The sequence below is a fragment of the Cydia strobilella genome, chromosome 8 (genome assembly GCF_947568885.1).
Source record: "Cydia strobilella chromosome 8, ilCydStro3.1, whole genome shotgun sequence".
NCBI lineage: Eukaryota > Metazoa > Arthropoda > Insecta > Lepidoptera > Tortricidae > Cydia > Cydia strobilella.
In genome coordinates, this window is record NC_086048.1 from 1318549 (window position 1) to 1343834 (window position 25286).

At 37.2% G+C, this 25286-nt stretch overlaps 1 protein-coding gene across 2 annotated transcripts in view; it reads left to right on the forward strand.

The window, feature by feature from the left end:
- Positions 1-515: 515 nt before the first annotated feature.
- The window catches only part of LOC134743438 (V-type proton ATPase 116 kDa subunit a 1-like), a 60428-nt gene continuing 35657 nt past the window's right edge, over positions 516-25286 (forward strand). Inside the window, exons 1-5 of one of the 2 annotated variants that reach the window (XM_063676834.1) lie at positions 516-796; positions 9075-9254; positions 11067-11195; positions 14300-14388; positions 16873-16911. In XM_063676834.1, the coding sequence (XP_063532904.1) occupies positions 680-796; positions 9075-9254; positions 11067-11195; positions 14300-14388; positions 16873-16911 (554 nt within the window). In that variant the 5' untranslated portion in view covers positions 516-679. Of the gene's footprint in view, positions 797-9074; positions 9255-11066; positions 11196-13230; positions 13317-14299; positions 14389-16872; positions 16912-25286 lie in introns of both variants that reach the window. The other variant, XM_063676837.1, reaches the window with a different exon arrangement.

Here is a 25286-nt window from a genome sequence, read left to right on the forward strand (position 1 = left end):
TACTACACTATTCAAACCGATCGGGTAATTATAAAAGAAAGTGTTTACGAATATGGCTAGTTGTGACAATTTATGTAACAACGAATAATTTTAATTATAAAATTATAAAAAGCATAGATATTTTAATATAAAAGAGATTTTATCTTCAAAAAGTAGATAATTTTATATAATATCAGTTTTAGTTACAATAAGATAATATTAAAATCTATGAAATATTTTTTTGGAATCTAACTTCATAAACGAAATCAGTTTAATTGAGCGAAAGGGATAGCCAATGAAAGAAAGAAATGGAAAACAAAATGTGACCAGTTAATAATTTCTCCCATAAATAGTGCTGTATTTTAACCAATTTTTAGGAATGTTCCATTTTATTGAATGTCTTATTTAGTTTCCTAACATATTTTTTTCAATAATTATAAAAAAAGGCTATATTACATATATATAAACCATTTTCTTCATTTGGAAATTGGACAATCCTATAGACATAGTGGACTTTGTAATCTTGAGCTGGCACTCCAAAACAGCTGTCGCATCGCGCATGGACGGATGACGTGCCGTGCTGGAGATTCATCGATTGATTTCGTTTCCGTTTATTTCGTCGCCAAAGTCAGTCGCGACTGATGCGACGGAGCCGTGTATAGTTATTTAGTTTAGTAGTGTGTGGTGACAAACGTGAAATATGGGGTCGTTGTTCAGGAGTGAGGAGATGACATTATGTCAGCTTTTCCTGCAAAGTGAAGCTGCGTATGCCTGCGTGTCGGAGCTGGGAGAGCTGGGGCTGGTACAATTTCGCGATGTGAGTGTTCCAGCTTTGTGATTCATCCGTGCGAGTGACCGTACGCCCCTTTTGTGCATGGTTTACAGGTTTTCGTAAGTTGTGCGGGTTAATCTTTGACCTACTTTCGCTTGCGATTATGCCTTCTAGATACGTATACCTCATCCGATATGCGTATTTCTTGCGGTAGATTTAACAATAGTGTACTATTGCTTATTTTATTAGGTATGTGGGTAGGTAAATTAATTATGTTTTTTTTTTTTTTAATAGTAAATTATTAGATCCACTTAATCTATTTAAAAAAATCTTTATAGGTATTACGCCTACATAATAAATGTATTATATATTGGTGTTTTACATTGTTGAGCAGAAAACCTATTTTTTTGAGATAATGTGGAAACCACATGCATACATTTATGGAATGTATGCTAACCACTTCCTTTAAGGCTAACTATAAATTAGCTCATACCTAATATGGTTTTCATAATGTATAAGAAGATGTTTTCATTATGAATACCTTAAAAGGAGGATAAAAAAATATGGTGACCATAGTTAGAGTTTTATTTAAATAACAACTCAAGGTTGTTATTTTTAATTGAATTTGCAGTAACTGTATTTAATAGTTTCGAGTTTTCGTAGCTAGACGATCCATACTAATATTATAAATGCGAAAGTGTGTCTGTCTGTCTGTTACCTCTTCATGCTTAAACCGCTGAACAGATTTAGTTGAAATTTGGTATAGAGATAGTTTGAGTCCCGGGGAAGGACATAGGGTAGTTTTTATCCCAGAGTCATCCTTTAAGGGGGTGAAAAGGGGGGTGGAAGTTTGTATGGATAATCAATAAGCAGATTGGATAAAAAATAAGCTACCCAAATTACTAACTCCATGCAGATGAAGTCGTGGGCAATACTAGTATCAAATATGTTGAACTGTGTAGGCATTGTTAATATTGCTAGTAAAATAAAAATAAATAAATAACTTGCATTTTTTATACAAATATATCAATTATTTAAGTCGGAACACCATTCAAACTGTAAAAATTATACAAAACTAAAACAGTAGGATGGGAGCCAATCATTTATTACGTAAGACAATTTAGTAGTAGTAACAAACCACTTTATTGTACAAAAAAAAATGTTAACATGAAATTCATATAAATTTAGGTACAAAGGTGAGCTTATCCCTATAAGGGATCTCTTCCAGCTAACCTTAGAGTAAATGAGTGGAAAATTCGAATTGGATAGATAGACAAACTTACAGAACATACAATAATATTTAAAAACTACAATATTAACGTCTACGAATAACTAAAATACGTCTATGAATAACTAATTTAGGGGGTGAAGATATCTTATTTTTTCTTACAAGGGGGAGGGAGGGGGTTTTCATAGTTCTTACGTAAGATCACAAAGATGCGTTTTTTTTTTTAAATTTCTATGATTATGATGTTGAAAATAACACTTCCACACTATGCTATCAAACACGGTGCAGAGGTAACTTAAACGGGTTCCAGTACCTTTGTAGGTACAAAAAACTTTCAAAAAATGATTTTTTTGAAAAACGAACCAAATATATTTTAATTTTTTTTCTGTAGATTCATATAGCGAGGAGAGGTCAGCCTTTTCTTATTTTTTCTTACATATTAGTGGAGGGAGGGGGTCAAAAACTGGCAAAAATCGTTTTACGTAATAAATGAATGGTGCCATGTAGATAGCAACAACATGTTACGTATAATACTTATGTAGCTTACATTTTAAACCATACAAATATATCACTGCATCTCATTTAAATTAACACAATAGTATCAGAAATTGTAAAGAGGTATATTTAACAATGTCTACAGTTTACGTTGATATATTGTACATTGTAAATCTAATCTTGATGCTCTCCTGAGTCCAGTGGCGTAACTAGGGGGGGGCAGAGGGGGCAAGTGCCCCGGGCGCCATCCAAGGGGGGGCGCCAAAATGGGCAAAAGCTGCAGGGAAACTTTTGTCAGTCGTCAGGGGGCGCAAATTTGGTGACTGCCCCGGGCGCCATATCCTCTAGCTACGCCCCTGCTCCTGACCGATTACGGCCACAGCGACTGTGTGTTCTGGAGTAGGCAATTTTTAATTCACTCAAACTCACGGCCCGCTCACCTACCCCGTCTTGCTAAATACTCGAGCGCATTTTGGGCACGTCAGCGCACCACCTACATAGTTGTAGGAAATTGAGGTTGGCGGCCGAGCCTTAAGCTCATCTCGTTTTCTGTCTAGCTCACTGCGGCGTTCAGTCTCAAAATCGCTGACTTGATCATGAATTTGGGCCGCTGCTCTGCCTTCCTCTCCCAGTTCAGTATTCTGTATTCAACTATTATCTATTCCAATTCCATTCTATTTCCATTTCGTGGCACTTTAATCTTATTTTACGTTTTCTTTTATATTATGTAATGTCTTGTTTGTGCTAAGAATAAAATCTTATTCTATCCTATTCTATGGTGGGTCGCGAGCGAATATTACAATGCTTATGCCAAATGGTGAATTTGTTCAGGTGGGTCGCAACCCAGTAAACTTTGGGGACCCCTTATCTATGCTCTGATATTAGTATGGATTGCAAGCCCTACCCTAGCCTTATCAATAATCAGGAAAGCCATAATTTGATTGATCGTTTAGTTTCACTTATCCTTTATAATCAATAAATTAATGATGATAATGCTTAATCAACATTTGATAACACAGGCATGTGACTTGTTACCAACATACATACTAATTGTTATGTAACTATATACTTTATTTCGGTTCTCAAAATTGACTTAAGGGGCCCACTGACTATCAGTCCGCCGGACGATATCGGCCTGTCAGTTGTTCGGAACTGTCAAATTTTTGTTCTAACTGACAGGCCAATATCCTCCGGCGGACTGATAGTCAGTGGGCCCCTTTAGGCATACAGAATAGTAAATAGTACATATAGTGTACAGAATTCTCAACTAATAAAACTAAACTTGACATTTTTATGTTTGGCCCTATGGTTGACTGGCAGAGAATGCCATGAGGCATTAAGTCCGCCTTTTGTACTTCTTTAGGGTTCCGTACCCAAAGGGTAAAAACGGGACCCTATTACTAAGACTTCACTGTCCGTTTGTCCGTCTGTCTGTGACCAGGCTGTATCTCATGAACCGTGATAGCTAGACAATTGAAATTTTCACAGGTGATGTATTTCTGTTGCCGCTATAACAACAAATACTAAAAAGTACGGAACCCTCGGTGGGCGAGTCCGACTCGCACTTGGCCGGTTATTTTTGATGTGCAATAAAACACATTGCCGAAAACTACCAAAAAAAATAATCCAAAAAACTGTAATAGCCTGCTTACAATGTTTCACGGGAATAGGTTGAGACTTGGGACCTGTAGAGGAGAACGGTCATAGAAAAACATTTTGGCCAAGCTGAAACCGAAACCGAGACGCTTTGTGATCGCTCGGTCATCTTAATTTTAAACTAGCCTTACTTCCTTGTTGTAAATGGACTTTTCATCTCGAATAAAAGAACAATAACATTAAAATAAGTCCGCAGCAAGCTCGGTTCTTCATACAAACGTAGTTACGCTCTCATTTAAAAACGACTTGCTTTGAAACTTTTTACTTACAATAGGATAAGATAAGGTATATCTAGGCCTATAATTAGTTTATGTAGCTTCAGATACCATAGTTAAAAAAATACAGCTAATTTAAGTTATTCATACAAACATCAAACAAACATCAAATATTTATTCAGCAAATAGGCCACAGGGGCACTTTTACATGTCAAAACTTGTTTTTGCTCTATTTCGTTAGTTTTATAAGCTGGAGCTATATAAACTAATAACAGACCTAGATATACCTCATGTCATTGTATGTGCAAAGTTTCATTACAATCCAACACGTAGTTTTTAAATGAGAACGAAACTCCGTTTGTATGGGAAGGTGAAATTCGGCCGAACTTGCTGGGAACTCTTAAAACAATATATCATAAAAATCATTAGTGTGCCAATAAAATTTAACGATAACCAATACTTAAATGTAAATAAATCATAACTTTAAACTGTTAATGTTGACAGTTAACAGGCAATCTTTAACACTTACATGCTAATGCTCAGTCATTCATTCATCATTCACCGGTCATTGTATATGTATACCTTATTGCAAATATATAAGGTCCACCCATGTCGTTAAAGACTAGTTATTAGTACCACAATTCTGATGGTGCTAAAATATTTTTCATATTATGTATTGGCTCAAGTTTAAGGTCCAATGCGTTCAGCCAGCAGTTATTGTAAAATCGTACTAATCGTAGCGCTATTAGGGCAAATCCTCGGATGGCGAAACTAGGTGACTACGAAACCCTAAAAATCGGGGTATACCTAGTAAAACCATTAATTATGGCCATTTTGGGGCAAAAAGATTTTTAACCCAGTTATCGAATTTAAACTACCGTGAGACATACTAACTTAGCTAATTTTACTGTTTCACTCACGTATTTTTAGTGTATCAAAAATAAAGAATTTCAACCTTTTTGGACAAGAGGCCTTCTCTCCTCAAACATCTGCTTCCCTTATTAAATAAATTTAATGTTTTTTTATACTATGTCGGTGGTAAACATAGTATCATAATCAGCATAGTCAAATAACACTAGACCCAGTCTGGGGTTTTCTGTAAGGTACTTCCCCAGTTGGGCTCTGCTCTAGATCTGGAATGACATCCGCTGAATTCCGCTGTCCTATGCCCTACCACACAAAGCGAATACCGCGCTAGAATTGAATACACCTTATTAATTTGGATGCCAGCAGTCAGATTGACAAACCTGTTATGGTAATAGGACTAATATGCATGGTAACGCTGACTAGTTGAACTCAATTGTTGTCTAATTACGCGACATGTTCAGCTGTCATGGCCAAGGCTACAAAAAAGTTAATGTTCGCGCGTGCACATGGAGTCTGAGGAATTAGAGCTTTATAGAAACGGTGGGGGCAAGTGGGGCTCCCCTAGGATTTTAATAACCAAACTTCCGTGAGGCACTGACATATTAAATATACAAACGAGGGTAGTTTCTCGTCTCCCCTGCCGCCGCCGTCGCCCGCACCGAGTAATGGATTCCTCGCAACGAAATGCTGCTTATTTAATACTAGCTAGACCTATGACCTTCCCCGGGACTCTATCTCCGTACCAAATTGTATCTGTAACAGTTCAGCGGTTTAGGCTGCCTTTCCACTTAGGCGGAGATGAGTGGAGTTGACAGGAGACGTGTGGGAATCAACCGATAGCACTGGTTGTAATCCAGCGGATCGGAGACGATAGGATTACAACCAATGCTATTTGCTAGTTGATTCCCGCATGTCTCCTCTCAACTCCGCTCATCTCTGCTTCAGTGGAGAGGCAGCCGAAAGCGTGAAGAGATAACACGCCACGTAACGTAACCCCTGGATAATTTGATGATCTTTTTTATTATTATATACATTTTATCTCTGACACCTAGAGACTTTTACATCTCTAAACAATTTTAGTACTTCTGTTATTTGTATAATTTTTATTAGTTTTTTTTCTTGTGTAATTTAACATTTATATTTATGTAATTGATTTTTGTAATTTTAGATTAATTTTATTGTTTGTAAAAATTTACATGTAAAAGTGCCCCTGTGGCCTATTTGCTGAATAAATGTTTGATGTTTGAACGTTAACGTAGTCATAAGCCAAACTAACAATTCTATGGATAAAATTTATCTGAAATAAAGAATTAATAATAATAACAGACATACAGACGTACTAATAGGGATAGGCAGCTAGCCCAAATTTTATGGCCTTTCTGCATACGACCTTAAAATCTTAAAAAAAATAGCGTAATCTTAAAGGCCGGCAACGCACTTGTAACGCCTCTGCTGTTGCAGATGTCATTGCTTATCGGGCGATGCGTCTGCTCGTTTGCCTCTTCACTACATAGTATAAAACAAAGTCGCTTCCTGCTGTCTGTCTGTCCTTATGTATGCTTAGATCTTTAAAATTACGCAACGGATTATGATGCGTTTTTTTTTTAATTGATAGAGTGATTCAAGAGGAAGGTTTATATGTATAATACATCAGCATTGCACCCGTGCGAAGCCGGGGCGGGTCGCTAGTATATCATAAAAAAAAACTTCCTTCTTGGTTTTTCAAAGAAATGACGATTGTACTGCCAACTCATTGTTATAAGAAAGTGACGAGATTGTCAGTAACTACGTAAGTAGTATGTGTGATATCATAGCATTTCATAACATCACGGTGAAATCAAGTGTCCTGAGATTCCACTTAAGATTAGAGATCTCTTTATCAACAGACAGAAAATTCGTAATACATAGTGAAAAGCGGGTCATGCTGGCAAATCTCAAGTGTCTCTAGTATCATCTATATTTTACCAATATGTTTAGCGTTTCAGGCATCGGAAGATGCTATATGGGGCATTTTCTATGAAAAGGGACCTTATGGTCGATGGCGTTTACGCCGCACAGCGCCGCGCGGCATTGTATTTATATCGGAGCATCGTTAATAATGGCGTAAGCGCCATCGACAATAAGGTCCCTTTTTATAGAAAATACCACATATGTGGCTTTTCATCACGGTAGAGTCCTTATGCTTTATGTGCAATAAGGGCCTTTCTATCGGAATTTCTGTTGGAATTTCAGATTAAAAGACGCACTTGCAAGAAGATTGCACTTGAAGCATGAGGACCCTTCTGGAAAGCCACATATAGGATTCTTATTACTTTATCTTCCGAACGTCTATTATTTTAAGTTAGATAAGACATAATTAAGAGATACAGACAGGTAGCACACTCGGTAGACATTACATATTTTACATAAGTCTGATTTTATTTAACGTTTTCATATGTAGCCAAAATTCGTGGGCTCAAATACAAATATAATTTTTTTTTTATTTACTAAATTGACAATTCAACACCCAGTAAATTAAAACTTCAAACCTCGGTTATGCTGTATAGTGGAGCAAAATCGGTTTAAAAAATGCAAAAAGACGTCAAAAATCGGTCCGGATCCTTATCAAGATGTTAAATGAGATACGTGAAATGCTCTGAAAAGTAGATGGAAAACTCACATGATAACCTGTGTCATGATTTCCGCCTTATATTCTGTATTTTTAAATTTTGTCAGACTATACTATAACCCAAAATTACATTTTTATTGAAACTATTGTCCATTATGAATCCCACATCCCACTTCAAAGAAATTGATATTGATTTAAAGATTATTACTGAGTATATTCGTTAAGTGACCTTCAATACCGTTCAGTTCAATCACTCCACCGCCCACATACATTTCCGACATGTAAGTATAATACAAATCACAAACAACTGAAACAACATTTAAATTACCATTTGTGAGCTTTATGTTATTGTAATAAGGCTTAATAATGACCACTTAGTTATGTATTTAACGGTCCAATTAGATCGTTATGAATTATTTGATATTGAAATGAATCATTTATAAATTGTAAGTTAGGTACTCGACGCGTCAAGTAGGCGACTATCTATATAGATTCAATATTTTACTAAGTAATATATTTGCTTTATTCTTGACTTGTTTAAAATTATGTTATTGAATGTCATTTTATTCAACCTGTTTATTTTATCTTTTCTAATGGAGTTACTCAAAAACGTGCTACAACCCTCAAATAGCAATTAATCCATGGAGACTATATAAAGGAGCCAAATCTCTATGTATGAAAAGTGTCCATCAAAAAACAGTACCTTAGGCGGCGCCACCATACACCGAAATACTACCAAAAACAACCTACGTAATTTGGTCGGGTTATTTGTTGGTTCATGTTATACTCATGTCCCAGAGCCTAACTAGCGCCACCGGGGAGATTAGGAACTATTATTTAAAGCTGAAAGCGGTCACTTTTTCAACAATTCTGCCATAAGAGATTGGCATCCTTTCTATACCATCCATAAATTAATCGTTTGTCCTAATCTGTCATTTTGACTTATGTATTTGTAAGAAAGGGATAAAACAAAAATAACTAATTGAGTCGCTTAACTTCAAACTCGGGTAAATCCATTCGACCCTCCCAGCAAATATCTACCCTGTTACCTTTTCTTAATACCAAAATCGCGTAATCTGACAGATGGATTTAACCGAGTTTGAAGTTAAGCGATTGAGGCTTGTATTAAAGTTTTATGAATAGGGCGCGTAACAAAATAACTCTCGTTCAGATTTCAGTTAAATAACACGTTTTATACAAATAGAACACTATTCGAAATCCAACACTTAGCTTAATTATTTATTTCTCTCGCAGTTAAACCCAGACGTCAATGCCTTCCAACGCAAGTTCGTCAACGAGGTCCGTCGATGCGACGAGATGGAGCGCAAGCTCCGCTACCTCGAGAAAGAGATCCGACGAGACGGGATCCCCATGTTGGAGATCCCAGGGGAATGCCCAGAGGCACCTCAACCTAGGGAGATGATCGATCTCGAGGTAAGCATAATACAAGGCATGATTCCACTTCGTTTATGTAGTTTGTTACTTAGAGAAGATGCGACGAGATGGAGCGCAAGCTCCGCTACTTCGAGGAGATGCGACGTGACGGGATCCCCATGTTGGAGATACCTGGTGAATGCCCAGAGGCACCTCAACCTAGGGAGATGATCGATCTCGAGGTAAGCGTAATACAAGGCATGATTCCACTTCGTTTATGTAGTTTGTTACTTAGAGAAGATGCGACGAGATGGAGCGCAAGCTCCGCTACTTCGAGGAGATGCGACGTGACGGGATCCCCATGTTGGAGATACCTGGTGAATGCCCAGAGGCACCTCAACCTAGGGAGATGATCGATCTCGAGGTAAGCGTAATACAAGGCATGATTCCACTTCGTTTATGTAGTTTGTTACTTAGAGAAGATGCGACGAGATGGAGCGCAAGCTCCGCTACTTCGAGGAGATGCGACGTGACGGGATCCCCATGTTGGAGATACCTGGTGAATGCCCAGAGGCACCTCAACCTAGGGAGATGATCGATCTCGAGGTAAGCGTAATACAAGGCATGATTCCACTTCGTTTATGTAGTTTGTTACTCAGATAAGATGCGACGGATGGAGACGGGATCCTCATGTTGGAGATCCCAGGGAAATGCCCAGAGGCTTCTCAGTCTATGGGAGATGATCGATTTTGAGGTAAGCGTACACTTAGAGAAGATCTGGCGAGATGGAGCGTAAGCTCCGCTACCTCGAGAAAGAGATCCGACGAGACGGGATCCCCATGTTGGGGATTGGGGATACCGGGGGACTGCGCATTCCCTCCACCTCAACCAAGGGAGATCGATCTTAACTTGAGGTAAGCACTCTCACATCAGGCATTTTTCCACCTTTATAAACAACCACCGCCCTTAAAATCACCTTCCGCCTTTTAAAATCAAGTCAAGTGTCAAGATAATTACCCAAAAATACGTATGTTGAGCATATCTACTCGGAATCCAAGGAATCGCTAGAGGAGGAAAAAGTTTGTATAGGTATAATTGTGGCAAGGCTTAATTTTATAGAGAATGATATGTAATCTTAAACAGTTTGTAGAGACATTCTCCCACTTCAAATGTCTTCGAAGGATGTTCGATATTGAGGCATTGAACTTCCTCCGTTCATTATAGTAGATAATTATGTCCGTCGCCGGCAGGTATTAGTTTCCCTTCCGCTATAAACAATACCACTGTACTAGAGGCAATCTTAAGGTCGTTAGGTAGATATTAAACCAAAAATCATTAACTCCAATGTCAAGAAAATCACTGTATTTACTTACAATTTATCGGTCTTGCCATTTGTATTGAAGTAAGTATAATTAAATCGCACGATACATTACTACATTACTGTGGAAATATCTCGCGAATCTCGCGGTCTACGAAAACACAATATTAATTGCCTCTCAATTATAGCAATTATGCCGTGACGTCACGATGACGGTTTTTCTCAGCAAACAGTACTGCTGTCATTATTTTCACACGTGAGTCAGAAGGAGATTCGTATGGGTTACGACATTTTTAGCGTACTAAGGCTATATAAATACCTTGACGAGTAGAATATTTTTGTAGTGCTATTGATTTATAGTTATTCCGAAATACAAGGTAGGTGTCAGAAGTTTCCCAAAATTAGCTTGTACAAATGATCAAACATGCGAAATCACAATCATGAAAAGCTGAAAAGTCTTGACGATTAAGGCATTAAGTTACTTCGTTCTATTTAAAGTTGCCACTACTGGTTCCTTACAAAAGTAGTTACCTACATCTTGAGTCTTTTCACAGGCCACCTTTGAAAAGCTGGAGAACGAGCTGCGCGAGGTCAACCAGAACGCTGAGGCTCTCAAGAGGAATTACCTCGAGCTCACAGAGCTGAAGCACATCCTCAGGAAGACGCAGGTGTTCTTCGACGAGGTAAGAATCATCACATCCATCCTTTGCTGATAGGAGTGATAGGACAGGGACAGGCGGACTCTACTTTGGGGCTGGGTCGTTAGGACTGCGCTTCAATTTGACATTCGGAAGACAAAGGATTGTGTTATTTGACGAAGGTAATAGAGTCAGCTTCGTTGATTTTCTTTCTTATTCCTTGATGACAGACTAACAATGACTATAGTTTGATTGGTTTACCGACTGACCTGTATTAGGTTACTTTCTTGCTGACAAATCGATTTGATTGGATATTTCCAATTTTATAGTTACAGAATATATAATTGACTTGGACGTATACTGACATTTTTTGTTCAGAATTAGACAAGGAAATAAAGCTGCTGTCAGAAAAAAAGATATAGCTTCCGTTTATTAAATGATACTAAATTAAAAAAACGTACAGAAAACTTGACGAGAATACAATATGATATGACGAACACAACCAACAGACATGAAAAACCGTTTATAGCCATTGATAAACCATCCATCTCTTTCTCGAACATACGTCTCTAAAACAAGAGTGAATAGAAAAAAAAAACTAGTAGAAACTTCCTGCCTCGCACAGCTAAACTGTGGAATGAACTGTCACCCTTCAACCCTTTAAGAAAAAAGCGTAATTCCATCTAAAAGGCCGGCAACGCATGAGCGACCCCTCGTTCATGGGTGACGATAATTGCTTACCATCAGCACAGAATAAATAATAGTACTAGGTACATAAGATTCACTCTAATAAAGCGCGTCTATTACGACAGATATGACCGCTAGGTGGCGCAAGCGCGAGCAGGCGTCCGTTCCGTAGCGGTGCGCGGCAACATACTATGGCTAGACACCAAAATTGGTGTGGGCCGCATGTACTTCTAGCGACGCGACAAAATCGCGGAGTGAGCCACGCCTGCCATCAAGCGCTTCGTCTGTGAGAGAGAATGATGTTTTATCAAGGACAATAAACGTGATGCGTCTTCCTAACCAGACAAAGTGTTCAAAAATATGCGTTTTTAACAAGCGTTATTACTATATTTTTGAGCAATTTGTTCTTAAAATGACCGTAGTTTCCTGACGACCTCAGCGCCATCACAATCACATTTTTTACCAATCACATGACAAAAAAAAATCACTTACCTACGTAACGTTTTGATATTGATTACACGTAATTAAACCATGATAACTTTGATAAGGCAGTCCTTAAACGAGACGCGGTAAACATGAAAGTTGTAAAACATGATTAATTTACCTCCACCACTTACATCAACTTAGTTCTTATAGATTTATGACCATTTTAAGGCCTTTAAAAGAGGCTTATCTTCAAGCTGTTTGCATGAATTTTTAGTTTTACAGCCTTTTGACCAGGGCTAAAAACAGATAACACAAAGTTTATTGATTTTATTACAAGGTCGCATCGGACTGTTGTAGAAAAAAACTAGCCCCACCTTTCAGACTTTTATATTATTTATACCATTTTCTTTTTTATTCATTTTTTGGTTGGTCAGTGTTTCATAAACTGTATATTAATATAAACCTAAGATTCACAAGCACTCGACAATTGTACTAATAGATTGTTCCACACTTTGGTACACTTGCGATTGTCTTGTTGGTAACCAAAGTTGTTCTGCGTGAATTACATCTAAATCGTTTTAATATCTAATGTTGCAGAACAACAATACTTTCCTACACTTTTTCTTGATGAATCTTAACATTTTTCTTTAAAAAGGTTGTGGGTCTTAACAAATGCCTTCGCCTTTGCTCAAGGAACATGAAAATTGGGCTTCAAAAACAATTAAAAATACAGACGAAGGCGAATAACTATACAATAGTCTTAATAAACACACGCAGCCAATGTCACATTCCTGTTTATTCTACGTCAGTGATAAACGCTCCATTGTTGCCAATTTGTCAAACAAAACCGTTTAAAAGGCTTGAAATCGATTTAAAGCAAGGCCGCGCGATCAATCAAGATATAACGCTTATGTGACTGGTTGCGTGTCATTGACCTTGGCGCCATTTCGGCGCGTGTGTGTCCAAGATGGCGGACCCGTCGCGTGAGGAGGAACAAGTGACACTGTTGGGGGAGGAGGGGCTCATGGCGGGCGGGCAAGCGCTCAAACTGGGGTATGCCTTAATTTAAACGCTCTTTATGCGTTGACTTCTACTTTTGATAACTCACTGCACTTGTCGAAGTCAACGCATACCAAAGCGATGTTATTTTTCAGCGCTTGTACTGTGACGCTGACACAGGAGTCTACCGGTCACCACTCAGGCAAGCATTGGAGTCCGCCGGTTTATAGTACCTATATCATGAACGTAACACGACAACTGTGTGGAATGAGCTTTGTAGAGACCGAGAAAGCCCTTTATAGAGCGTGCTAACCAAGCTGCCTGAGTGAGATACTAACGAAAACATACTTTATTTTTGAAGTCCATAGGTTCGTCAATTGGTTCCTTTATTTCATTCCGTCATGCTTTCTGTATCGTTTGTGCATGTCATTTATTTTATTCATGTCGTAGAACAAGAGCGTTACACTGTATTTTAAACACGATCACGACTAACAGCAAACGCTTCGTAGCTAGGCACCGAGTTGGTGCTATTTTTTTTACTACAACAGGAATCGGCGAGCCTGGTCCCAAGTAACTCAAAATTTCCAAATGCATGGTACTTCCAACACCAGTTAACTGAAAATTCGTAAATCTTATTGCAAAACATGGAAGAGACTACGAAACCACGTCGCTAAGACGGGGCTTTGACTCCAAGTCACGCCGATTTCGCACGCAGCATACTCAGCAGTCAGCGGGTTTGAGCCAAATATCACTCGGCCCTCGAGTTGTGAATGTGTGCGTGTCAGCATAAATACGAGAATCGGCGTGTTATGGAGTCACTGTTTTATCTTAGCGACGTTTAGTGATATTTTATGTCCACGTGTTAAAAATATAATGTTAACCGATGATCAGTTAAAGAGTGTTGCCTTACTACAAGCACCATTAAGGTTGTTTTTTGGGATAAGGTAGCCGCGAGTGCCGCGTATAGGCAACCTTCGGTTCAAGAATTATCATCAGCTTCAGGGGTGTGTCCGTTGATGTGTATGTTTGTCCGCTAGCACGAGGGCGGGGCCGGTACCACTGAGTCCATGACGCGGGCGCTGATATCCGACGACCAGAACAGAAATGTCGGTCACGTCCAACTGGGGTACGTATGTGTACATACGGCACCAACGTTCTAATAAAGTTTCACTTGATTCTAAAGGCGGGTCCACACAGATCGAGCCGCCTCGCGAGGAAAATGCCGCGCGAAGCAGCCCGTTCTGTGTAGACCCGCCTTAAGCCGAACGCAGCTTTTAAGACTTCTATATGATTCGCATGCCGCTCCGGTATGTGAGCAAGACAGCGCCATGCACGCTAGCAATGTCCCGCCCGCACACCGGAGCGGCGTTCTGATCCGCATCCAATGTGAATGCCTTAAGCCGAACGCAACTTTTAAAAATGTACTGGCATTTTTACAACACACTTGATCATGTACAAATCTCGCTTTTATATTCCATACTAAGTTCAGTTACTCCAATTTGTCCAAATGAACGTGATACAGTCGCCATCAGATATATCGGAGCGGCCGAGGTGCTCACAAATATCTGAACACGCCTCTATTGTCAAGGCGTTAGAGTGCGTATTCAGATGTTTTTGAGCATCTCGGCCGCTCCGATATATCTGATGGCGACTGTACGGTCAAGGAATTTAATTTCAGTACCATTTCATACCTTGTCACTTTTCATATTGATTGTCATTTTACTGTGACAAGGTACGAAATTAAAACTGGATTATTCCTTATTCTAGTCCTTTTGTAAAATATTACCAAAGTTGTTTTTCACAACCTCCGTTTACTATTTGTATGTTTTTGTATCTCGTAAGTTTTTGTGTCGAGCCTGTGATACCTTAAATTCTATCAGTATTTTTTTATTTATTCATAGCATAGTACAATAGTATGTGAAAGAAACTGTATAAATAGAAATTCATACTTTCAAATGAACAGGCAAGATTGTAGGCAATCAATCAGTATATACTCTTACGTAATTTACCAATTTTCACCAAACAGACCCAATTCACGTATTTATGAATCACACGTATTTCTATTACAGTCCAAACACTCCAAGGCTTGGCAAATCACCAAAGTCTTGAAAGTTGCGTGGCGGTTGCTAGGGTACCGTATGCTGGTTGTCGGTGGCTGTCAATGTTTGTGTTGTGACTTTGTCGTTAAAATCAAGTTTAGATTAGAGAGTGAAAATAATTATCGCACTTAAACTATCGTGAGACATATTTCAAAATATTTAATTTAAAGCCAGGTTTTTTATATGACGTCTTTGCTGAAATGAAATAAATCGAATGGTTTATTTCTGGCAAATGACAAATACCTTATTTAATTGCGAATAGGCTTACTAATGAAGAATTAAAAATAGTGTTTGTAAATTGTAAATGTGTTTACATACTGGGGGAGGCCTATGTCCAGCAGTGGACGTCTTTCGGCTGAAATGATGATGATGATGATTTACATATAAGTTAATGTTGTTTCGGGCGTTCTCGCTCTCTAGTCTACACCCAGCTTTATCTCCAAGTGTCCGAAACCACCGAAAAGGCCGATGTAACTATAAAACAACATACCATTTAAACAGTTGGTATGTGTTGTTGCCTCGATAGGCAACTTCGAAAAGATCATAGAAAACTTACGTTCTATTACGAAAGTATCATACAACCATCCCGTTCATTCGTATCATTATTACGCTAGTCATGTGAAGACCTCACATGACAACCGTGTTATTTTTAGTTTAGGTACCTCACATCTGACGCGCCGACAATCAATCAGCCAGTTTACATAAACCTGACAGTTTTATTATTTGACGAGAGGTCGCGTGCACTTGCTAATATTTAACTTCCTAGATAGATAATCAGGTTTATGTGACGTATATTAAGGGCTAACTTGAACCTTGATTGAAGATTTGGCATATTGCTTTGGAAAACTTGTGTTTTAGCGTAGTTATGTCCAGAAGTCAAAAAGTGCCCGAATGATACAAAATTACACACTTCATATTGTTCGATTATAATACATCTTTGGAAATGGAAGCTTAAACTATGAATATTATGATAGTAAGATCTCGTGTAAAGTATTAGACAGAAAGCCTAAAATCTCCCTGTAGACTAAAACTAAATGGGCTAAAAAATTGTTTTTTTTTATTAGAAGAAATCAGTAGCGTGATGTAAATAGTCTAAATGATTCGCGCGTCATCTAGTGACCAGGAGTAAACATTAAAATTGATCCTCACTTCTGATCATCAATTCAATTCAATATATTTTATTTCAGACCATGTCCATAGTGTTAGTGTACATTCCCTTAAGCCTATGTTAGTTAAACCTATACTAACTTTTATAATAACTTATAAACTAAGCCTCTGGATCCCATATGTACATTGTCCCAATGTTAGTGTCATCGCCGTTTAATCGTAGATATTGTAACTAAATCAGTGTATTAGTTGTATAGAAATATGAGTTTTCCAAAGTAATAACGACAGCATGTTAAACTTAATTTAGCTGTAAATAAAGACTAATTTGAATTGAAAATTGAATGATCAAAATAACAGCTACCAGTAGAAAAGAGCTAACTTTGTCTTGCTTGCTGTTTATATAGTATGCGGGATAAGCAGGAGTCATTGGAATTCTTACCGTGGTTAGTAATACATAATTTACACTGTAGTTGGGTAATGTATGCTATGTTGTGGGTAAACACATTGAGAAATTTGAACAGTTTAATAAAGTAATTTTTAACAAGCAGAAACGTCTGCGATCAATGCTATTAAGCTTAGAATAAGGGTCCCCTAGACCCATATAGTGGGAAGATTTGCTGACTATGGATGAGGTCTTGGTGGCTCAGTTGGCAGAGCGCTGGAGTATCGATCCAGAGGCCGTGAGTTCAAGTCTCACCCAAGGCAGTAGTTTTTCCACTTTTAAATTTATTCTAAGTTTAATAAAGTGTCGATAAAGCCACACTGAGTCGTGAAAATCGCAATTTTGTTACCAGACTCTCTAGCGCTTGAATATGCAAGAGAGAGAGGCAGGTAATGACAAATAACCAAATTTCGATTTTCGTGGTAGGGCCTTGGAACGAACCGCCTCGCGAGGAAATTGCCGCTCGAGGCAGCTCGGTGTGTGAAAACGTGTCTCGTTCGAGGTAAATGCACGCGCGGCCTGCCTGCGGCTGCAGGTATTGCTCAGGCGAGGTACAGTCAGTAGTTAAGAAGTATGCAGAGGGCTATTTAACTCTGCAGCTGACTGTACGTCATCACGGACCGAGCTGCCTCGCGAGGCAGTTTTCTTGCGAGATGCCTCGTTCTGTATGCTCGCGCCTAATCTCATATTGCTTGCGAGCGCTTTCAGGTTTTTTTTTCGAAACGCTTATATGAGAAGGGTCTGAATAGTCATCTTTGAACATTTAGAGTATATTAGACTAAATTTGGCTCAAATTTAGTCAAATATAATATAATATCTATCGATATTTGAATTGCTGAAGAATTTCTCAATGTTGTCCGTACTGTGTCGCATTTTAAAACGATCTTATATTCTATTATACTACTATTATAAAACTGTTAACCACTCACTGCTTACTAACACTTCACTGTATGTATAATTGTATATATCTGCGATAAAGGTTACTTGGACTTCAAGAATAGATGTGGAACTTAGGTGCGATTTGTAAATGCTGTCAATTTCCGGTCATTCATTATTTCTTGACATTTTGACATTTATAATTTACATTTACACGTCGAGAGATGTGGGTTTATTTTGAAAAGGTTCTAACAGCGTCTTGGTACGAGTGCCTTAGATATTAATATTAGATTATATGTTTTTTTGTGTATTTTTTTTTTCAGTATATTCGTGTTATTCATTCATGTAAGCTAATATGATATGATGCGTTATTTTATTGTATTCATATTACATATGTATAACAGGTACAGTTGTAATAACTGATAACTGTACTATATGCTCTTCAGAATATTGTATTGATACGCTAAATAAATGACTAAATCCTGTTTATGTGCTAATTAGTTATATTATTAATCGATATATATTATGACGTCAACGTTAATACGTATTATCTATAGACAAAAAATGCCTCTGAAATTCTAATTATAAGTAGGTCAAAAAATACTCTTAACTTAATTCCTTTACAATGTTCGCATTGTAACTCACGCCACTCGCCTTTTTTGACCCTTATACAACGGTTGCATAAAATACTAGGTATATAATGTACGAGTCTCATGGAATATTGCAGTCAAAGAAGATATAATAAGATAGAGCGGTACTGTCATAGTAAATTTTGTAACCACTGTAAATTCACTGCCATCTATCGACATACTTTAAAACTAAAATTGAAGATTTATAAAAATACGTTAAAATGTATTTAAATATGGATTAATGATTTTTTTATTTGCATTAATTATTTATATATGATTTTGACCCATGTTATTTAACGGATATGCGTTAAAATTATAAATAACAAACGAAACCGTCAACGCCCTCTATACGAGAGTAGGCCAAAGCTAGTGGCGCCATCTGATCGAGAATCAAATTTTCGTGATTTTCGAGACACGTTTTTTCCTTAGACTGTATCCATCTATTACGGAGTTATATTTATCTTTGATTACAGTTAAATTAGAATAAGTCTCTCTAAGATCCACCGAAGGTCAATTAACTTCGGTGGATGACGGGATGGAACTAACTTTGAAAAAAAGAAACTATTTTTGTTTGACCTTTCTGCTGAAATTGAGATACCGCATCGCATAACATACAGACAGACAAAAAAGTTGAACGTTCGTCATTGACCTCGGTGTATAATTGCCTCCCTACGTGTGACGTCAGAGTCACAAGACCAAGCGTTAAATCGGTATTTTCACTTAACTATTTGCACATCACTCATTTATATTTTAAAGGGATATTATAAGAACAGGAAAAATTTAATGCATTAAGCAGCCAATTCAAATTATTCTGGGAATGTTTATAATTGCATTTAGGCTTTGAAGCTGTTAGCTTACTCGAAAAATTTTAATAAGTTGTATTGAATAATATTTGAAGAGTCCAAGAGAACAACAATAGTATTAAATCAGCTGACTATTTAGGAAATAGGTTTGTTTTTACTCGTTCCTCATATTTTTCTAAAACTATTGTAAAAGTCATATCTACAGTTAATGTTATAAAACAAACTGTCACAATTTTTCCTCTACTCCTTTTTATTTTGGTTTTAGCAATAAAGCATTTGCATATCTCTTCGCAGAATCATCATATCGGAATACAAACAAATAAAAGATTTTATCTCTATCGATTCTGCGTAGGATCGATCGATTTTGTTTTGTGATAAAGGCCTAAACATGATTGTCTAGCTAGACGTGAGATATCGTATCTAATTTAATCCCATCTCGTGCGATGTGAATGATTTTGTTTGTAGTGATTGTTATGTGACTCCAACTGTGAATGAAAAGAGGTTGTATAGGTAAATGTTTGGCAATAACGTCAACTGTCCAGTTATGTTATTATTAGATTGATACCTATCGAGATAGAATTAAAAAGTGGCTAAAAAAAGTGTGTTTTGCATATTATAAGATGCGCAACATTCTGACCTTCGGTGGATCTTATTCGATGAGGTTTATGTTTACAAATTATCAATTGCAAAAAATTAAAAATACCGACTTAAAAAAAGCCTATTAAGTAAATATTAACAACTATTTAATTCCCGTGACTTCGTCTGCGTGGAATGATAATGATGCTTGATGAAAATTATCCAATGTCTTTCTCCGGGCCTCAATCTATCTCTATAACAGTTTTCATCTTAATCGGCTAATGGTTTAAACGCGAAGAGGGAACAGACGGACAGAGTTATTTTTAATATTAGTTGGGATTTCTACTTAAGGTTGATTATGGTCACCCCAGACAAGTAGTGGGCCATGTTTCAGATGGCTACTTCACTGTTTTAAAAAGTCATTACACTGTTTTAAATCCTATAAAATCACGTCTTTCGTATGTATAACTGAACTGTAAACTGTAACCGTAGCACAGTTTCACTAAATGCTCATTAAGTGATGGTAATTCCCAAGTGATGGTTTCTGTTACACTTAACGGTACTTGAACGTTCAACCTTACTTTTGTCATTGATGATTGACGTTTTTAAATAAAGAAACTTAGTCGCTTACTCGTTTTAGAGAAGACTTCATATCGTATGGAAAAACCGTAACTGTCACTAAGCTTACACTGCGACCAAATCGATATTACGCACGCTATTTTCAATTATAACCTATTAGAAATTGGGATTATAATCCCATGTCCAAAATTTGACTGGATATTTAGATCCTTGCGATTTTCGAGAATATCGCGACTGTCGATTTATCATACCGCTAATAGTAAAAGTGCTCAAAATATTTGTGTAACTCGTATACGCTTGTATTTAGCTCCTTTTGATGGGAATGATCTATATGGCAATTCTAAATAAATGACAGTTTTGGAAAACCGGTTTACGTGTTGAAAATCCCCGGTTTATATTTCCTGTTGAAGTTAGGCGGATTTGTTTGCCCGTTTGTAACACACTTAACTAACCAATATAGACCTTAAAGAGTTGCAATAAGGTTTAAAATATAGTTAAATGCCGACATTGGTATGTGCAGTTGGCGTAAGCAAAATACATTCTGCAAAAAATGTCGCTCTGTCTACGACAGAAATAGAATATAGCGCTTGGTAATAAATGCGTTATTTATTTTAGCGGAATGTATTGCATTTATAAGATAAACTTATAATATGTATGTATTTCCGTCTCCCTGTGTTTTTTGTAATAAATAATCGATTACTACGAGTGATATTTACAGTATTTTATTGGTTTTAAATTGTCCTTCGCGGCATAAAGTTCATTTTACGATTAAAGGAATAAGCGAATGGTCTATTACGCGTGCTAAAAGCTAAATACAACCATTTTACAGCATTTTCAAAGAAGTTTTACTAAAGTGCCTAGCATGTGACGTAGAAATAACCAGCAAAAATCACTACGTCCTTGCTTTGGCACGTCCGGGACAATGTGTATTACGTTAGCACTGTTGTTAACTGCAGATATGTGTTTATGCAATAATATTGCACATCGGAACGCGCAAAAATATGAGTCTTGTTCATTTTAGATCAAACGAAGACTAACACCTTTGCTGCCCTCCTGAAGTAAAGGGCAATAACTATTGATTTTGAAATCTCTTTCAATTGTGTGTTGTGACACTTGTGACCTATCGTAAGAGAACTTGGATATTTTAAAAAAACTGGCCAAGTGCGAGGCGAACTCGCGCACGAAGGGTTCTGTACCGTGACGCAAAAAACGTCAAAAAATCTCGTTTGTTGTATAGGAGCCCCACTTAATATTTATTTTATTCTGTTTTTTAGTATTTGTTGTTTTAGCGGCAACAGAAATTCATCATCTGCAAAAATTTCAACTGTCTAGCTATCACGGTTCATGACGGACAGACAGACAGACAAACGGACAGTGGAGTCTTAGTAATAGGGTCCCGTGTTAAACCTTTGGGTACGCAACCCTAAAAATGAGTTATTTTATTGCGCTTTTACAGTATGGGCGCTTTAGAATATAGAGAACCAGTTGGTGTGATGATGGAATGATGCAAGAATCACGGCCAATTTTGTCTTGCATTTTCCTTATCCTTAATGAGATAGTAATAGCCAGAAAAACTCAAGGAAAGACAGCCACTCAAAGGTTAATTAAAATAATTTGAAATGATTGTGTTTTCATAAAATACATGTACGTTAAAATATAACAAAATGTTTGGTGTTCAATTGATATGATAAGTGTCACAAAAAAAATAAGTCAAGGACAACTATGGGAAAAAACCAAATTATTTTATTAAATATTTTGATTTGCGTTTTTTAAGTAGTCACACTACTATATATAAATTCTAAATTGAAACAGATATCATACACCAAAGAAAAAGTGACCAAGTTCACCGGTGGCCTCGGCTGATCCAAAAATAGCGCTTTGAGGAATCACCAGCAGGCTGGAAATCGTTTTGATACTTTCATTTGGTCCTAAATGCGTGTTATCTGAGTTAGCCCACAGGTCCAGGGCATATGGGCACAAAATATGGATCGCATTTGATCTGAAATAAAGAAATTTTATAAGACGGTAGTACAGTCACCATTAGATATATCGGAGCGGCCGAGGTGTTCACAATATCTGAACACGTACTCTAACGCCTTGACAATAGAGGCGTGTTCAGATATTTGTGACAGCCTTGACCGCTCAGATATATCTGATGGCGACTGTACACACGTACTATTAGTTATTATGTGGCATAAGCCGCGTTTTTCTTTAGTATATGACTTCTACTCTGGTTTAGGGGCCAAGGAATTTGATTTTAGTGCCACTATGTCACACCGGCAATCACATTGATTTGTTAATACAAAGATTTGAGACCAGATACGAAGTGTAACAAATCAAATTCCTGCAAATGAAAATGACATTGACATTGAATAATGCTATACGTAATTACGTAAACAGTTATTTCGGAGGCATTTAATGAAAAAAACTGTTGTGTAATACATTTGCTCTCGTTATCAGATTCTCTAACTTCGTTATCTAAATCATTATCTATGTGATGCTGGCTACTATTTTGTACCTATTTAATTAGGTATGTCATTTAATTTAAATTATTTCCCGATTCATACTGTATTCGTTTCAATAATATGTATTCTGAGCTGAGCTATTTTGTATTCAATGAGACATTGTTCTAAAAAATTAATACCTATGCCATGGTTTACCTCAAAAAACACAATATGTTATAGCAATCATTTGTGACGTTTTCAACCAAAAGGTACCACGCTGTCGCTTGTCGATAAGGTTGATTTCAAATTGAAGCTATATGGAAATAGCGCCTTATTGACAACCGACAATAGGATAGAATAGAAATAATAATTACCCTTTTGGTTGAAAATGGCACATTTTATGACTATTTGAATGAATAACACAAAACTACAGGCATAACTGCAGCTGTAAAGATAACTGACAACCCCCCGCATAGAAACTGTTTGCAGGGGGGTCAGTTATCTCTGCAGCTTACTATACATGCACTGATATTTTATATAAAGCGTGTAATAAGAAGACGTTGCCATATCGTAAAAGATAATCGTCCTTTGTTGTAACGCCATGAAGATACTCGTATTTTATTGTTTAATGACCGTTTCCGGAAAACTACTAAGGTAAAGTAATTGATATAGGGTGTTTTGTGAGTAAAAACTTTTATCTAAAACAACCCAATGAACTTAAAAAGCACGAAATACATATAATTTTAAACGTCAATCTTCTATGAAATTATGACGTTTATTTAACCCTTGCACCGCCAGGGCTATCAAAATCGGTGCCAACACACATAATAATATCATCTTACTTGATGGTCTCATCGCAAGATCAGCGCAGTCGCCAGCAGCATGATGAGATGGGGCCATTTCGTGACACTTTATTTTCACTATGTTCTTTTAATGTATGTCTATATTGTCTATTGTCTGTGTGTTTACGAATAAAAACTATTCTATTATATCGTAATAGCGACAGTCGTGCGATGCGACCTATGGCACGAAAAAGACTCTCTTCGTTCCCTAAATGTCCGGGACACTATTGTCCCGTTTACGGGAAAGACTTACTACAAGTAACTAGTAAAACTTCTACTCGAAATTTTTGCGTAAAGTAATGACCGTTTCCGGAAAACAACTAAGGTAAAGTGATTGATATAGGGTGTTTTGTGTGTAATAACTTTTATCTAAAACAACCCAACATTTTAAACGTCAATCTTCTATGAAATTATGACGTTTACTTAACACTTGCATAGGGCTATCAAAATCGGTACCAACACACATAATAATATCTAATAGCGACAGTCGTACGATGCGACCTATGGCACGAAAAAGAGCTACATTTGCTCAATGTACTTTTCGTTCCCTAAATGTCCGGGACACTATTGTCCCGTTTACGGGAAAGACTTACTTACTACAAAACACTGATATAAACTTTCACGATTTTTACTCATCATTATTCACAACGACGGGACTTAATCGCGTAAAATAAGTTTTAAATTTACCTCCGACGTTTCCCTAAAAGATGTTGATGTCAACTTTAGCCAGTCTTCACCGAGACCACGGGGACAACTCCGTCCTCGAAACGTCGGAGGTAAATTTAAAACCTTTTTTACGCGATTAAGTCCCGTCGTTGTGAATAATAAAGACTTACTACAAGTAACTACTTAGTAAAACTTCTACTCGGAGTTTTTGCGTAAAGTAGTAGCTATTAGCCTAATATAAACATGCTCTATAAATTTATCAGTGATTTTGCGAGTTATGTTATCAATATTTGCTTTATGATGCCTGTCCTTTTGACAAGTACAAATAATAGCGTAAATATGACACTGTTATGAAATATTATTACGTATTGTTTCATACACACTACTAAAGTAGAAGACTCGTAAATATAACAATAAAACTTTATTACGGAATTTAACCTTATTTAATTAGAAACTATTGTATTGTTACCGTAATAAATAAAGTTAACCTGGACTTTGAATAAAATTAACGTAAATAACACATTGAGTTATTATTACTATCCATATTATAAATGCGAAAGTCTGTCTGACTGTCTGTGTTTCCGTCTGTGTGTTCCTCTTCCTCTTCACCGCTGAATCGATTTAGATGAAATTTGGCATAGAGATAGGTTGAGTCCCTGAGAAGGAAATAGGATAGTTTTTATCCCGAAAATCATCCCTTAAGAAAGTAAAAAGCGGGGTGGAATTGAGATAATTAATGAAGTGCCTGCTAATTTGTGTGCATAATATGCTCAAATTGAATGATTGCTATGAGAATTTTTCCAGGCGCTATACTTACTTTAGCTGCTGTTACTAAGTCCACGCAGACGAAGTCGCAGGCAAAAGCTAGACTATAGAAAAGCCATACCAAACTATGAATCACAACTACAGGTTGATACATCACGCGACCAAAACTCATGGCGCTTTCGTGGTTGGTCCCATA